Consider the following 18,164-nt stretch of genomic DNA (forward strand, 5'->3'; position numbering starts at 1 on the left):
TCAGTGAAATCACATGGTTCTCTATTTTTTCTGACTTATTTCGCTCAGCATTACACTCTCAAGATCCATCCATGTTGCATGAACCCTAATTCTAAGGCATGACCAAGGGATTAATCTTGTACAGAGAATGCAACAGACATACCAAGCAAATATTAAGTATTGTAAAACCCACTGTCTTCCATTATCTATTCTCCCCTTTTGTTCCAGTTAATATCAGAAACCTCTGAAGTTTTACTGGATATGTGGCTAAGCTGCTAGAAACGCTCTGTTCCAAGCCCCCCTGAGACTGAGATATAGCCATGTGATAAGTTCTGGCCAATGAGATATGTGAAATTTCCAGACCATGTCCTTGAAAGGAAACTGCTCACTCTTACCCTCCTCTTTCTTCCTTCGAATGAGGTGGAACCCAGTCAAAATTGTGACAAACCATCTCTGACCATGTGAGACCATGTGAGAAAGTGCAACAGACTAAGAAAAGAGGAAGCGTCAAGTAAGAAGAAGGTCCCTGGAGCCAAACTCCTATAGATATCAAATCAGTCTGGAATCTTAATATTAAGAGATAATTAGACTTCGTTTAAGCCACTGGTTATTCAGTTTTGTTAAATCAGTCAAAATAGTGTCCTCAATTAATGTATTGGTTCACTTGGAATATTCCTTCAACCTACTTAGAGAAATGAAGCTTTCAAGATCCTACTCTGGAAATGGAAAGGGAAAAACATTTTCCTGCATATCTACTACGTGCCACGCACAGGTGCCTCTGTGTATACTATCTCATTTATCCTTCATCACTACAGCATGAGATAAGTCCTTTATTTTAATATCGATTTTCTGGACAGAAAGCTGAAAACCAGAAAGGTTAAGCTGCTGCCCCAAGACCCATGGCTAGTAAGATCAGTCTTTTTCAACCACTACCTGACTGTTATCAGACTCACTCATGGCGGTTTCTAAATAGAGAGGACAAAGCCCAACTCTGGAGATTCTGATTCAGTAGGTCAAAGGCAAGGGTTTTAAATATGACCGCATGAGAACCAGTACCGGTAAACATAAATGAGTAAAGGGGGGGGGGGGCTGAAAGATGCTAGAAAATTATAAGACAGAAGTAAATGATGGTGGAAGGGAATAAATGGTGGGGGAGGCGGAGGGGCATGTGACCTTTAGGGCCTGTGGGAAACTGGAATGCCCCATCTGAAATCATTAACATTCAAGGTTTTCTTTTTATAATACTATTCCCATCTAAATTTAGCCTGTGTATATGTATTTTTTTCTTAAACAAAGCTCCCTGAGTAATACTGACACAGCAGATCAAAAGAGCATAAACTGAAAGAAGAAACTACTGGCAGTTTTGTACAATGAGAACCAAGGGGCACTTATAAAACCAGTATAGTTTTAAGAAAGCAAAGGTGCTTTATTGGTATCTTAATAATAAAACTGAAGTTTTTTTATTGAATACAGAGTGCATAAATACTATAATGAGTTAGGAGCATATCATATTTCTCTTAATTATAACATCATCAATATTCTTGTCTACCCACCTCAGCCACTTAATTGCCATGACGGTACCAAGATCCTGTACTCTCTCTCTCAATGCCTACAATATCATTCTCTGAGCATTACTTTTTATCTTTCCTGGTCACTCCCTCTAAGACTCAAACAAGTTTTTAACACCATTTGCATCAACAACGTACTGACTTTCTACCTTCCGACTGTGCCACAGCCCATGCCCATTAACGACTGCGCTAGCTACCTGATTATTCCCCCGTCCATCAGGTAATTACTCCTTTGCACGGACAACTCACTTGCTCCTGTCTTCTTCATCTAGCTTTGCTTGACAAAACCTGAAGCACAGATAAATATAGCTCTTCCCCTACTGTGCACCTGCATCTGAGCAGTTGAACACATTCCCAAGTTGATTTACTCTCCATTTTCACAGATAATTATTGAATAACTTCCTCTCTCCCTCAAGCCTTCAATATCTCCTCCTTACTCCTGATTTGCAGATCCTGACTCTTCCTTATTTCACTGGAAAGGGTTGGGGAGGGGGAAAAAAAGCAACAAAATAAGAATTTCTGCATCCTCCAATCACTACATGCATCAACCTATCTGCATCCCTACCCATAATCCTCGCCTAATCTCCCGTTACTGCAGATAGATTGCCCAATGTTCCAATCTAAGGTTAACTCCTTCACTTGTGATTTGGATCCCACCCCCTTTCCTCCAGCAATTCTACCTCTCTCCTGCATTTTTTCTCTCTACTGTATCATTTCCTTCAGCATACTTCAGCATATAGTATACTAAACATACTGTAATACCTTAAAAAAAAAGTTAAAGATCTTCTGTCGGCTCCCATATGCTGTTCCACTTCTAAACTGCTCTTAAAAGGAAAAATCTAAAAGCCTATCTTTATTAGCTATCTTCAATTCTATTCTACTCCCAAGTTTTCATGACTACTACCAACCACTCCAGTAGTAGTCCTGTCAAGTGAAAATGACCTTTATTTTGCCAAGTCTAATGGTTGTATCTCAATCTTACTAATTTAACACAATTGCTCACTCTCTCTTTGAAACACTCCTGGAATACTACTCTCAGTTTTTTACCTCATGATTTTGGTCTCCTGGGTAGATTGTTCCTTATTTCCTCAACTTTGAATGCTGAAGTAGCCTGATGCCTGTCACCAGACTTCTTCTCATCTCAATCTATTCTCATACTCTAGATATTTCCCTATAAATTATGTATAGGGACATACATAATTTGACAGCTCTCAAATTTATATTTTTAGCCTTGAATGCTTCCCTGAACTTCAGACTCAAATACCCAACTATCTACTTGATGTCTCCACTTAGACATCTAATAGGCATCTTGAACTCAACATGTCCAAAACTGAATCCTTGGTCCTGCAACCAATCAGCTCTTCCTGCAGTCTTCTCCATCTCAGTAAATTGCAACTCCATTGTACTAGAAGCTCAGGCCAAAGAGAAGTCATCTTTGATCCCTCTCTTTCTATTATAATCTATAAACAATCTACCAGCAAATACCTACAAAATTGGTGACTTCTCATTACCTCCATCCTAAACCTGTCGCAGTAAGATTCTTAACTGGTCTCCCTACTTTTACTCTTCCTCCCCACAGTGTATACCTGACACATAATCAGGGTGGTCCTTTTAAACAGTAGTTGATTCACATGTACTCTATGCAAAACTCAAGGCTTTCCATCTCAGAGTAAAAATCCAAAATCTTCCCCAAGTTCTTCTAGGTCCTACGGTGTGATGTAGCCCTCTGCTACCTCTCCTTCCTCCCTTCTTACCAACTCCAGCCACTAACTCTGTACCAGCCATACCAGTCTCCTTGTTGACCCTCAAACCAAGTATGTCCCTACCTCAGTCTCTGCATATTGTTCCTCCACCTGTAATGATCTCTCAAATGAACGTATGTTCCCTACCACTTTCCTTACATATGTTTCATAAAATGTCACTGTATTAGAGAGCCCTTCTTTGATCTCCCCATATAAAGTAGCATTTTACCCTGCCTCATTACTCCCTAAATACTTTACCCTGCTTTATATTTCTTCACAGCACTTATAACAACATATTTTTGCTTACTTTTTCACTGTCTGTCCTCTCCCATCCTGCCAATCAAATGTAAACTACTTTAAGATCACATAGTTTGTCTGTTTTGTTCACTACTATCTCTGTAGGGTATATAACAATGCCTGATACATAGTAGGTCAATATATCCATTAAATAATTATGTTGAATGAATGACAGTAAAATACATTAATCTGCAATCCTTAAATAACTAAAGGTAAAAGATAGGTAAGTCAAGACAGTCCAGCTCTAAGTTTCTGGTTCTTCCAGGGAACCTTCTTTTTTCTGTATTTATATCACTTTTGTCCACATTAGGCACTGTGATATCTTTTAATACCATCTCGTATGGGTGTTTAACATTTCATTGTGTTTACTATCTATCCCCACCTAAGTGAACACTGTACCTTAAAGCTATTTGATACTCCCTGACAGACTCCTCTACCCCAATATCTACCTCACTACGTTGCATATACGCATAGGCCCTCAATCATAACTTTGACTTCACCAAGTACCGTGAAGCTGCTTTAAATATAAATTTCACTGTTTGCTAAACAAAGTTTAAGTCACCCCATAATACAACTTAACTGGGTTATAGAACACAAAGAAGGACTATTATATTTATGTTCCACAAATGCTTGCTGAGTTATATTTCTGTCATTCCTCAACTGCTGTGCCTTGCAGACATTTTATGATTAACTCGTTTATAATACAGTTGTAATTTATTTCTTAAAGAGTCTTGCACTCAAATCTGAAACTCCCAAATGAAGACCAGAAAAGAAAAACAATAAATTTGAGCAATAATTCTTAATTTCTTATTACTGTACTTAAAATTTCTAGGCCCTTTTACACATAAAAATATTAAATGCAAATTCAATGCCCAGATGCATGGTGTCTAGATACCAAAGGAGAAAAATAAGTTTGATGATGTATGGTTTCTGAACTACAAAGAAAACTATGTCTATAGCTGTTCAGTATTTCTTCTTATAAAAACTGAATGTAACCAACTTAGCTTTACTGATATTCTGCACACGGTTTCTATCTAAGATAAGACTCTGTATTCAGCTTGATCACATTTGTAAAGGTATATTTTTCCCATTTGGCATTCATCACTTGTTTATTTTCCCCTAACTTTTATGAATTATTTTATCAATTTTTAAAACACTCATACATATTGTATACAGAACATGACAGTCTAAACCCAAGGTGAACTAAATCTAAATTAATATTAAGTGTTTTTATGTATTTAAATTACATTTCTTATAAAATTTTTTGAAATATATATATAGAAGTTTCTTTATACGTAATAAAATATTATATTTTATTTATATAAAAATTAGTACCAATCTAGCTAATGGCAAAATAAGGCTTTATCCAGGAAAGCAAAATTATCTACTTCAGATTTTACAAAGGCGTTAGATATTAACTATTTATATTAAGTTTATTGAAAGTTGACATTTCCTTCTGAAACAAAAATATGTATAATTCAATGATTATATAACACTTTAAAAGTATCCAATTCTACTTTTCATTTTTAAACTGCATTTGTTAAAACAAAAAGAGTAAATTCTCATTCTGCAGCTGAAATTTATCTTATTTGATATCGTCTTACCTAGGAAAGTACTAATACTGTGCTCTGCACATACTTCAGAATTAGCCAACTGCATTTATTATTATATTTTACATTTTCTTAAACTTACGTGGCCCTTTCCAAATTCACAATTTACCAAATAAAAGAAGAAACATAACAAGAAGAAACATAAATCCATCATGGCTATACAGTAAGAATTACCACACACTCAACTACCTGCCCATATAAAAAGCTTTAAGAAGCAACAAAACTTGGTCTCAGGACTCTTTAACAGACTTCTTAAAAATTACTGAAGACCCCAGAGAGCCTATGAGTCATATTTATAGATATTTATCATATCAGAAATTAGAACTGAGAAATTTTTTAAATATTTATTTTAAAATAACAATAAGCCCATTACATGTTAACATAAATAACATATTTATGAGTAATACTATAATTTACGTACACACACAGAAATTTATTGAGAAGAGTGGCACCATTTTACGTTTTTGCAAATCACTTTAATATCTAGATAGCTAACATTAAAGAAGATACCTGGATTCTCAAAACTGTTTCTGCATTCAGTGTTATATTGTTATGTCATATAGTTTCTGGATATCTCCACTACTGCTCATGAGAGAATTAAGAATAAAAAAAGTATATACCATTTTCATATTGTTATGAAGACAGCTTTAACCTCACAGACACCTTGAAAGAATTAATTTCATGAGTCAGATCTCACTAAAAATTTTAACAGGATTTCCAAATGTCTGACTTGCTTTAAAATTGGAAAAAACTGATATTCCTTGTTTATTCTTGGAGGTTTTAGACCAGTGATTTAGGTAAAGACTTTAAGAATAAACCTGTACATTTATTATATGATGCATACCTATTGTAGGATATAACAGAGTACTGAGAAGTCTTAGGAACATACTCACCAATGATAGGTTTAAATATACCTACCTCTTCTGCTGCTGCCTCTGAAAGCAGACCTTCCTTCTGAGCACAGGTCACATGGAAATATGCTCTGCACATCCCTGCATCACAGCTAATGCAAACTCCAGTTCTAGCAAAACGAGGGTCTTCACAGAAGCTACATTCCTACGATGGAATAACAGGAAAATGCTCAGAGTAAAAATATTTCCAGAACAAACACTGCGTTCTCCTCCAAAGCATCCACAAAACACAAGTAGTGAACCAACACTTTATCAATACAAACAATAACTGTAGCAAGCCAAAAGTTTATATGAAAAAAGCAATTCTCTTTGTTGTTCAAAAAACCAAAATGCCACTGATAGTATAGTAATGATGAAAATAATATTATTTACAGACTTATCATGTGTTAGGCATTATTCTTAGCACTTTACATATATTAGTATCATTTCATATTATTCCACACAAATATGTGAATGAGGTATTATTAAGTATTTCCATTTTATACATGACAAAATTGAAGGGAAGACAGGTGAAGACATCTGCTCGAAATAACACAAAAAATTATTGGGAACCAGTCTTCAAACAAGGGTTTTCTTACTTTACAGTCCATGTTCTTAACCATTAAGCTACACTGATCTGAACAATATAAAACTGCTTGGAAAAATGAAAATAAATAAATAAAAAGCCAGAGAAAATTTGCCAAAAGATATAGACATTATAGCCAAAGAAATCATGCATTTTTAAAAATATCTTTAAGAAAATTAAAAGTAATCTTAAATAAACAATTTGGTGAAATCAGTGACACACGATATAGCCGATTATTTACATTATATCTGTATACAAAGGGAAAAAGTGAAAACTAAAAGTATAATCTGCTGAAATTACCCCAAATGTATTAACTTTTTTATCCTTTTAACTATCTTAACCACAGAGAGAGAGAAAAAAATCTAGTCTCAAAATATAAACTGCTCTGGTAATAGGAATCTTCATAAAAGAAAAGCTTGCTAAAATTGTGGAAGACTGCCCATAGACAATCAAAGAAGTACTATTTAGTAAATGTATTCTAAGGAAATTAAATATGAGGGAAACCTATAAAGGGGTAAATAAAGTGTTTCAATAGACACTAAAAATGTAGTTAGAATGCTGTTGCAGTTAGTGATGACCTGCTGGGTAGACATCACCAGACTGACACATCAGCAATGAATGAAAATAACAAGGACAGAACTCTGGGCACGGATGTTGACACACCCCCAAACCCTGATACTCTACCGCGTCGTTAAGGGTCTTTTTCCAGTAACAGTAGAATGTGTATGCTATAAAATACCAGCAAATAGTAATCCAAACATGAGACCAAAAAAGAGAGAGAGGAAATAGAGAAGGAGGGAGAAAAAAGAAATTAAATTATTTAAAGGATGTCAATACTAGGTATGAATGGAACCAAATTGTTTAGAATAGTTCCCTGAGTAATTTAATGTAATATGAAATTGAACAAGGGACTTCAGAGTGAATACAAAGAAACACTTCCTGACAATAAAGTCTTTATTAGAGTACAGAACAATCTTACAAAAAAATAGAATCTTCCTCAATTGCCTGATTCACTTAAAATGCTAGGGAACTAAGAAACTGAAAACACCAGGAAGAAAGTAATCAGGATTAGGAAATGGGTAGATGGTGTGGTGCAGAGGCGCTGTCCCAATTATAATTCTCAACCCTGTGTTTGATTTTGCAGATGAGTTAGAGAATACGTAATTTTCAACTCTATTTCCCAGTAATACTTCAAAACAAAAGCAGGTGATAAAGAAAAAATCAGCTAACAATTGCCCATTTGCTGACTCTTCAGTCTAGAGGTCACTGCTGGCTTCAGTTATATGAAGTACTATCTAGTTACTGTTTTTTTAAATTGCTTCTAGATTTATATTTATGATAATAACATGTGCCTATTGAACATGACAAGCTAGTCCCTTCCAGTTTCTGTGCTTATGAATTATGATGCTACTACCAAAAAAGTACTAACTTCCATTTCCAGTAATGGAGGACTATGTAATTTGTTTTAATGCTGCTCAACAAGAAAACATAAACTTTTTTTTTTTTTAAACTGTACCTTAAAGGTATCAGAGAGCTAACAGGATAGTGTAGAATTACCTAAGGACCAAGAAAGTTAAGTTCAGTGCTTGAGCCTGCTTTCCTCCCTGTGGGGCTTTTGCTAATTCTGGAGAGGGGAGCTGCATATAGTTTAACAGAAATTACCTACACTAAAGCACACGAGTAGTGGAGTGCAGGGGGAGGGTGGGGCAAGGGGATGGTGGTAGAGCCCAAGGAGGATATTCAAATTTTAATAGTAAAACCTGTCAAATTTCTATAAATTTTCAGTATCGGAATTTTCCAACTATCTATAAGTTCCCCACCCACCTTTAATATGTTATTGATGTTATTCAAGAGTCTTCCTTGCCAATTTCCTAATAAACAGGAATGAAAAGAGAACATATTGGTGCCTAATTAGTTCTAGTATTCTAGGAATGTTTGTGGTAATTTATACCTAAGTTTAAATTAATAACTGGGTGTTTTTATCACTTACAATCCTAAAGCTTAATCAGTGAAAACCAATTTATAAACTATCAAGGCTGAGGATCATTTGCTCAGCAGGTTATACAGTCATAAAGATAAAACCAGTCCTTGAAACCTGAATAAAATAGCAGGGGCTTCCTGTACTCTTTTTCACAATTTTGGTAAATTCTAAAAGTAAAGGCAAACATTATGATTGTATTTGATCCAACTAATTAAAAATAAGGATTTGGTCAGAGAACTCACTATTTACTAGGCAGTGTGTTAAATGCCAGAGAACTAGCAGTATCAATGAGTATTTTATCCCACAAGTTATTCTAAATTAAAAATACCTGAAAGAATTTATACAGTTTTGGCTTTCTGGGAAAATTACTATCAATAATAAATGATTCAGTGTTAACTGCTATATGAACAGCATGATTAATAACAAGCATTTATTTCTGTATTCAACAATATTAGTAAAAAGCTATATAAACTCGTAAGTAAAAACTTTCCCTTTAGACAATCAAAAACACTTTGTCTCACCTTGGCACCATATTTGGAATAGTTCATCTCTGTTAGTGTTACTGGTCGTAATTTGTCAATATCTCCAAAGGCTACTCCAGGAACATACAGGGCACAAACAATGTGAACCCATCTATAAGGAGAGAAGATAGGATTTCGCTATCAAACCCTTTCATAACATATCCACGTGGAAAATAGACATAAAATATGTGCCACCTCAAATAACCACTGAAAGAATTCTGTGGTCAGATTTCAGAATCTCAGAAATGCAAATGAAGAGTATGGAACATGCACAGAATATCATTTAGTTACAGAGAAAGGGACAACAATGAGCACTACTTTTCCAGCAGCTGTTCAAAGCCAAGAGTGAACAACTGTAATTGCTTTTCACTTAAAATTCACTGCACTTTGCACTTATCTGTTCTTAAATATTTGCACAAAACCACTATTCAAATGAAATAAAAATTATTTTCATATGCATGAAATGGCATTCATATTCATTATTTTAAGCACTCTGAGAATTAAGGATCCTAATTCAGGAACTATGAAGTTACTCTGCAGCCATTAGGTAAAATTGTTCTTTCTTGTTTCTCTTTTCTAAAAGTTGTTGCATAATCCTTAAGGATATTATCTTAAAAATTTTTTTGGTATGCATCTTGACTTTCTTCTCAGGTTAAACTGATTGCTAGAAAAATGTACAGAACAGTTATAATAATATAGGGAAGTCATACATCATTCATCTGTTCACCATACAACCTATGTATTAAAACATATTCCCCACATATAATTTTTTTAAGTCTGAATGATTCTGCAACACTAAACAAAGAATCCTCAAAGTTTCAGTACACTAAAAAGGAAAAATAAACAGGAGTTGACTTTATTCTGGTTTTTAAAAAGTGCTCTGAACCTTTTTTTAATATAGGTATTATTTGCTTACAACCAAACAAAATATGGATTACTGGATTTTGAAATTCATATAGATCTGTATCACTTCTGAAGGAACAGGGTAAAAATAAGATGGCAAATCTCTTTTTTAACTTTGTGAATATACTGACAACAAATTCTGCTTTATCACAGCTTACGAGGCTAAGATTGCTTCATGGTTCTCTTTCTTGTGATGCATTATGAGTTTTAAAGAAATGAGACTAAGAATCATTTTATAGAGGTACTGGGAAAAATAGTTACACATTTTTAAAAATTATCTGTTTTATTGAAAGAAAATCCAAGGTTTTGAGATTTTTCTTGATAGAATGTTTTAATCCAACTTCCTAAATCCATCCTGTGGAGTTCAATATAAAGATACACATCTTCGACAAGCAGCTGCTTTCTCAATTTAATTTGCTCAGTTTTTTCATGCTCCACTGGTGTATTAAATGCCGCTGTACTCTGCAGGAGTTTATCTTTGATAAACCCAACAGCTGGCTGCTTGCTTCATACTGACCTTCTTAAAATGTTTCAGTACAAGTCACACAAGTACCACAGATTTAAACCGCCATTTCAGTGTGATTGGCACACAAGTGTATCATTTCCCACAACCACTCTTGAGGATGCCAACCTGAGTCTTTATTAAAATACATATCAAACAGCGGAGACAATTTTGGCCCTTATTAATACCTGTTGTAAATAGTTTTTGGTTCATTTGTTTAGCCACACACACTTTAGGACTTTGTAATGAACACAAATCGAGAAATCAAAAAGGAATAGTCTTCCTTATTACTTTACCATCCATTTTGCTTGAAGCTATGATGGCAGATGTTGATTGGGGAAAGATGCAGAAAACAAGCACCACAGAAAACCACCAAAAAACAAAGAGTCAGAATTGTCATTCTAGCATAGGAACTATTAATAGATTCTTTTAAAATCACATACTTTAATAAAGCAAACTAAGTAGAAAGAGACTTCTCAAAAGACTCATTTCAGAATGGGAACTCTATTAATCAACCAATCTGATTCTGAAATGCCTTGTATTTGCAGTACCTTCACAACATATACAACAAATTCACTTCCCTTGTTATTTTCAGTCCTTCATTTATTCATTCAGTAATCATTTACTCAGCGTCTATCAGGAATGGAGCACCACACAGGCAGTTTGGAAGTTATAATAATGAATGTTTAGTGCTTGCAGCATTATGTCTAGTGTGCTATCTCTGGATAGTAGAGTATGTCTAGTATCTCCCATATCAGGTTTATAAGACCACGTAAAATGGTAAAATACTCTAAAAAATGAAATAAAAATTTAACGACAAGAATGTACTGATGTTTTTCTCACATTAAATTGTATCATTTTCTATGTAGAACTGGTGGCTCCCATCAGAAAGACAGAAAAAAGTCTATCCCATGTCAGTTACAAAACCTTTTTCATTCTTTCCATACATTGTTCTTTCTTTTCCTGTTTTCCATGTGAAGCTACAATACTAAATGGCTTGTCTCATCTTGACTTTTTTTGCCTTGAATCAAGCTAGTGTTATATCCTTCAAACTATATCAAGACCTATCATTTCCACTATAGCCTACAGGTGAGTGTAGACATCAACACAGATAAAATGTTCACATAGCATAAAAGGACTTTTGCCAGGCTGCACAATCAAGGGAGGTGTCTCTGTATGTAACATCCATAGGAGTCAATACAAGTATCTCAGTAAATCTAAACGGTTAAAGAGGCTTCCCTTTTCTTCATTCAGAAACAACTTTACAAGTTGTTTTGTGGATTGTGATAACATGAACAGACAGGTACTTTACAGCTTTTCAATAGAACTTTCAAATTATTAACAAGAAAAACAGGTTAAAAAAAAGAAATTATCTTCCCTGGAAGGAAGCTCTGTCTTGTCTCAACTTGCCTTATGCACTATAATTTACTACCATAAACTTCAACTCTCAGGACTGCAGAGTTACCAGAAAGAATTTATGTTGCTGGTATGTTATGATTGCCTTAAATGTGCAGAATAATACTTTTAATAAGAAAGTACTAGTAGTGAAGCAGCAGCAGAATTAAGGAGGCAGCCGCAGAATTAAGAAGACATTCATTGACCACTTATGATGTTCCAGAAACTGTATAATTGTTCCATGTAATCGTCTCAAAAGTACCAAGGAAACTGAGGCATATAAACATTAAATCACTTGCCTAAAATCACAGTAAGGAAAGACCAGAATCCAAATATAGGTAGTCCACCTTGAAAGCACATACTTTAAATGTTGTACTAAACTCCTTAATTCTAGGCCAAAGTCAGCCCAAACATAAAATAATGCCCATGTCTATGATATGGACCACAGATTCTTATCAATACATCAAATTGTTTGTTATATATTTCTTTTATTTTTTGGATAGGCAATGAAGAAAAGAGGTCAGATGGTCAGCCATTTTTCCTAGACATTGATACACAGGATTCTCCCAGAGTCCGTGATAGTCTTTGTTATCCCAACAATCTTATATGGCAAGAGCCTGTCTATCAATTGAGGCAAAAATGAGAAAAATAAGAAAAACAGTTTTTACTTTACCAAAATCATAGTTATTAAATTTGAAATCCTATCCTTAATTTTGGGACAAAATACATCCTATCATTTTCAATATTAAAATATGGGAAATGATGATTATAATTTGTATGGGTTGTTTTGTTGTTCTTATTAAAAGATTAAATATATTTGATAAAAACAATGAACTATCTTTATGCTGCAAAATAAAAAACTGAGCACCCCCTCTTACAGGGTGGGAGATGTTGTGGATAGTGATCTACAAAATATAAAAGGTTAGGAACTACTCTTATATTTCAGTCACCCATCCCAGATGGATGGGAAAAAAACATTTAAGATATCAACACTAGTATGATGACAATGCTCACATGTGATAACAAAGATAGGTGTGAAATCAACAGTAAAAGGAACACAGGTCTTTGTGCTATTTAACAATTTACTGCCTCTCAGCTCCAAATCCACCTTTCCATATCTGCTCTGAAACAACGGACAGAAGGTCTTCAGCTTTTCTGCTTCAGTGAGCATGATGTTAAGCTTCCCGAGAGAGTGATGGAGGGCCTTATAGGAGGAATGGGCTTCCCAGCAGGACTGGGAGGACATCTGCCAGGGCCCTGCCCCAGCCACATACACCGTTCCTCAGTGACCTCATAGGCCTGGCCTGGACATCACTTCCTTTCCTGTGGCCCTCACCACAGACACCACGTACTGCAGGTTTCACACCAGTGCCCCAGCTCCCTCTGCAGCCTGGGCTCAGCCACTCATCAAGAACCACAGATCAGTTCTGGCCCAGGCAAACCAGCACCCTTCTCTGTCATCCAGGAGGCTGCAACTACACTTTTTCTAACACAGTTTGAACCCCGGCCTGGAGGAAGGGGTCACCCTTACAAATCTGTCATTCCTTGGATCTCTCCTTCAACCTTAGAGTATCCTTTAGAGTTCTTTTATATCTTAGGGTTATTCTTGTATCATAGCTTAATAATTCTTTAAATTAAACTTCCCTTTTTAAATTACTCTATGGGTTCTGTTTCCTGAAATTTTTAATTTTTTTTTTAGTTTCAAGTGTACAAAACAATAACATACTCTTAAAGTGAAACACATACAGGTTCAAATTTGACTATTCACCAGTTTGTGGTCTTGAGAAAAACAGAATTACTTAAATGATCTGAGCCTTGGGTACTACACCTATAAAATGGGAAATTTCACCACTTGTCTCATCATAGGGTTAATATTTGAATTAAATGGGATTATGGGTATAAAGGCAAATGTAGGTACTTGGTCTTTCCTGCTCCCTGCTCTGATCTGTAGCCTACTGTCCATTTACTCTATGCCAACAAGACACAAAGAAGCAATCAAATGAAAGGGTGTAACTCAGAAAATCAGAGTAAAAGAATAGACTAGTCAAAAGCAGACACATTATAAAGCAGGTGTATTAACCCAACAGAATTATGACATCAACCTTCCAGCATCTGTCTCCTTGAAAATTCCATCCTGATTAGGGCATAGTTCACAGCTAGGGGAAACACCACATTTACAGGCATCACAAAACCAAGGTTCAGTGGAGTTTTCAGAAGCTGAACTCATAATAGAGTCACTCTCTCCGTCAACTCCATAGCAACCTAAAAAAAAATAAAAAGTATGATTAAATAATTTATTTGTTGAGCTCACATTTATAAAACCACAAAAGAAAAAGGGAAGGTAAGTAGAGAAAATTCTGAAAAAGCTTATAATAATGATATTAACATCAAAACACAAAAATGAAATCATTTTATAAACAATGCTTTTTTACCTACCATAGTATATGCAATAAAGTAAATTTTTAAAAATAGTTTTAGACATACTAGAAAGGCAAGGGGAAGGGGGAAATCTATAGTTCTTTTAAATTTTTTTAAATTAAAATAATTACTTAAATATGAGTTTTCACAAAATAAAATCAGACTGAGTCTAGGAACTATTGATTAGTAAATATCTATTGAGCCCCCTTTGTACTAGGCAATAAAATCTATACAAAAGACTATAGTCATGCAAAACAAAGATACAAACATAAAAGCCCCTGATTTAATTTTGGAGATGGCAAATTAAAATACATTATACAAATGTAAGTGCAAAGTATTAGTAAAAGGAAAATAAAACAGAGAAAGACACACGAGCACACACACACACAGAATGCTACAGAACAATTTGAATAGTTCAGACTAGAGTTAGACAAGCTGAGTTCCATTCACAAATGAGCCAGCCCCTAGCTATGTGAGGTATTTGTTCTTTTTAAACATTTGTAATTCTATTAATAGTTTCTGTAAAAATTTATTCATAATCAAAATGAATGAAAACAAGAGATTACTCTCTTTTCTTCTTCTCATTCACTAATAACTCATTCTGAGAGGAATTATTTAAATCATTTAAGCAGATAATGTGATAAAAATTTTTAAAGATCCTCATGAACACACCAAAGATTATTTGGGATCACTCTTTACATTTTAGAGTAGGACACGTTTTATATATATATATATATACATATATATATATATATATATATATATATATATATATATATATATGTATACATATATATGTATATATATACACATATATATACACACACACATATCTATATCTATATCTATATATCTATGTATCTATATATCTATATATCTACACACACACACACACACACACACACACACACTTCAACTACTTTCCAATTATCAAAAGCAAAAGGTTTCCTTATTAACTCAAATGTGCATGTCTGGAATTATAAATAATACTTTTTAGAGAATTTTCATAAGTTTATTTGAACCAAAACTGACTACAATTTCCAGGAAGCAAGATCTCAAATGCTCCTCTATAAATAATAGTTGAAGTTATTATTTTGGTTTCCAGATCTGTGTAAAAATTTTATAAAATCAAAAAGATTTTCCCTAATTTTGACCTTAAAAAAAGTAGATCAGATGTACAGATGTAAGCTAATCGGAAATTCAGGCAGGCCATCACTGTCAACATCTTGTTAAGATCAGGGTCTCATCACGAAAATTCCTAAAACTTAATTTTGTCTATAAACTCAGTGTTGATGAGGCTCTCTCAGTGCCTGGCAAACCAAACTCACTAGAAAGCGATGTCACATCCATCACGAATAATATTCTCAGTATAATGATACAAAGAAGAACGCAATGGCACCAACAAAATACTGACAATCATGGAATCCACTAAAGGCGAACTGAAAAGTTGAGAGACAATTTCACCCAGACTATAAAAAAAAACTATGCTGCACTAGTGATGGGTTACAATAGAGAGCATTTCTCTGGTGACTACAATAGTCATTGTAGTCAATACTTTAGGAATAGTCAATACTCCTAAAAATTTGCTTTTCCTAAATGGTGCTGGACAAATACCAACTTTATATAATCCAATTGCTCTTCTTCTAGAAAGGAAGACATGGCACTCATGTTAAAATTTCCTTTAGGAAAGAACTTCATGCACACATAAGTAGTGAAATAGATCATGGCTTAATTCTAGTCCAAATGTATGCCCTTTTCATCTTTAGGCTTGGGCATTTTTGTGATCTCCTACCTCTGGAGAGAGGTCGCTTCTACAAACATCAAATATCAACCATCCCAGGACCCTACTGACCAGGTTTATTCTAAGAGGGTAGTCTTAATGATAAATTCTAAGGGACACCCAGAGTAACCTCCAAAAAACTGAAGACATTAGAAAAACAATTGTGAGAAACATGTAAGTGACGATCACCTCTTAAAAGGCTCCACCACTTGGTTAAGTTTATATACAGAGGGTGCCAAAAAGATGTATATACATTTTAAGAAAACTGTATTAAAATTATAATACTCAATATATACCGGTAACAAAAGATGAATACAAGTCATGTTTGACTTCTGCAATTACAAGAGGTGCTCAAAGTGGTTACCGTCAGCGTCCAGACCCTTCTGATGACAGCGAACTACTGCTTGAGCACCGTTGACCAAAGTGTCCACTTGTATGCATTTTTTTGGCACCCCCGGTATATCCCATGTAAGGTCATGTGATTATCTGAACTGGCTATACACCAAACAGATAACAGGAGCCTAAATTGGGAGTGCCTTCTTACCACCAAATGATACCCAAATTAAAACAAAACAAAACAAAACAAAACAAAACAAAACAAAACAAAACATAATAACTATATAAATGAAATACTGAGTCAAATCACTCAGAAAAAGAACAACATACAATTGGTAAATAATTTTAAAGTAACATTAATTTACTAGATGATATTTAATAGGTCAACAGTCATGTGTAACTATTTTATTCATACAATACTACCACTCAATACAAATTATAATTAAAATAGCCTAGTAGGCAGAAAACTAAAAGTTGATTTGTAACTACGATTTATATAAGCTGCTTCAGGCAAATCCAACTATTGTCATCTTATGCTTTTCAAAGGCTTTATAGCAGTGAAACTTAACATAATGTAAAAGTCATATAAAAGAATGCTAAAGAAAAGATTTCAAAGGAGCTAGACTTCGGTATACTAGATAAGCAAAGTAATCAAAACTCATTGATTTCTTTAAAATCATTAAATTGTGGTTGGTAAGCATCATCTTCATCACTTCTGTTCAAATGTACATTTTTCAAATGACAAATCATAAAATGAAAAGGAAATACAATTTTGTTCTCGGGAGCAGTTATTGATTGTCACCAATAAAGGACAATTTTTCGGAAAAGGAACAGTAAGAATAATACTGTATTCAAAGACAAATCATAAAACAAAATAAAAATAGTCAATCTGTTTTCTCAAAGGGTTATGCAATAATACAAGGGGGAAAAATCTATTTTCTTTACAAAATAATGTTCCTTTGAAGCAAATTCTTTCATCTGTATTCACACAAAAAAAGCAATTACCAAGATAATAAATCCCCTAAGGGGCTATGCATTTTATTCATTTCATTCACCAAAATCAAGGTAAATTACAGCAGTTCACTTTTTTAGAACATAATGAAATTTCAGTTCTATATTTTAAAGAATATACTTCACACAACAAACATGTGCACAGAACTTGAACACCTAGGAACGACCTCAGAAATGATTTCTGAGAGCCTGACTCAGAAAATTTCTACTTTGTAACCTAGAAGATTGGTTTCATACAAGCTCAAAGAATAACCAGCAAGTGGATAAGTATTTCTTCTTCAGCCTCACTACCCCTGAAAACTAACCTACACCATGTAATCCCCTTTACAGAGTTCTCTACTTGCCCTTCACCTGCCATGTTCCCCATATATCTTTGCCGTAACTGTTGGGTTTACTCAGCTATAGACCAAAGTTCTAGCACTTTATAACCACTCTAATCCATTTTAATTAATGATTACATGCATTTTTAAATCTTTTTTTCTTTCTTCCATACAAAACAGAATTTAAACTACTATAAAACAATGTTTATTCTACCTATCTAATTCAGTAAAATATATAAAAGGTGATTGTTCAATATGATTATGGAAAATAAGTTTTTTATATGGGTAAATGTATAAAATTAAAAAAAATTATGGACATACAAAA

The 18,164-nt window shown here is 34.2% G+C and overlaps 1 protein-coding gene across 10 annotated transcripts in view; it reads right to left on the reverse strand.

Annotated features, from left to right (window-relative positions):
- PHF14 (PHD finger protein 14) overlaps nt 1-18,164 on the reverse strand; it is a 175,300-nt gene that overhangs the window by 136,731 nt on the left and 20,405 nt on the right. For all 10 annotated transcript variants that reach the window (XR_012498888.2, XR_016021070.1, XM_074340778.2 and 7 more), the window contains exons 5-7: nt 14,077-14,236; nt 9,175-9,286; nt 6,115-6,252 (exon numbers count right to left, since the gene is read on the reverse strand). Coding sequence is in view for 8 of the 10 variants with exons in the window: in XM_074340778.2 (XP_074196879.1) it covers nt 6,115-6,252; nt 9,175-9,286; nt 14,077-14,236 (410 nt within the window). In the remaining 2 variants the exon portion in view is untranslated. The remainder of the gene's footprint in view (nt 1-6,114; nt 6,253-9,174; nt 9,287-14,076; nt 14,237-18,164) is intronic.

This window comes from Rhinolophus sinicus, chromosome 4 (genome assembly GCF_057876585.1).
Source record: "Rhinolophus sinicus isolate RSI-liver-muscle chromosome 4, RSI-T2T, whole genome shotgun sequence".
NCBI classification, from domain to species: Eukaryota; Metazoa; Chordata; class Mammalia; order Chiroptera; family Rhinolophidae; genus Rhinolophus; species Rhinolophus sinicus.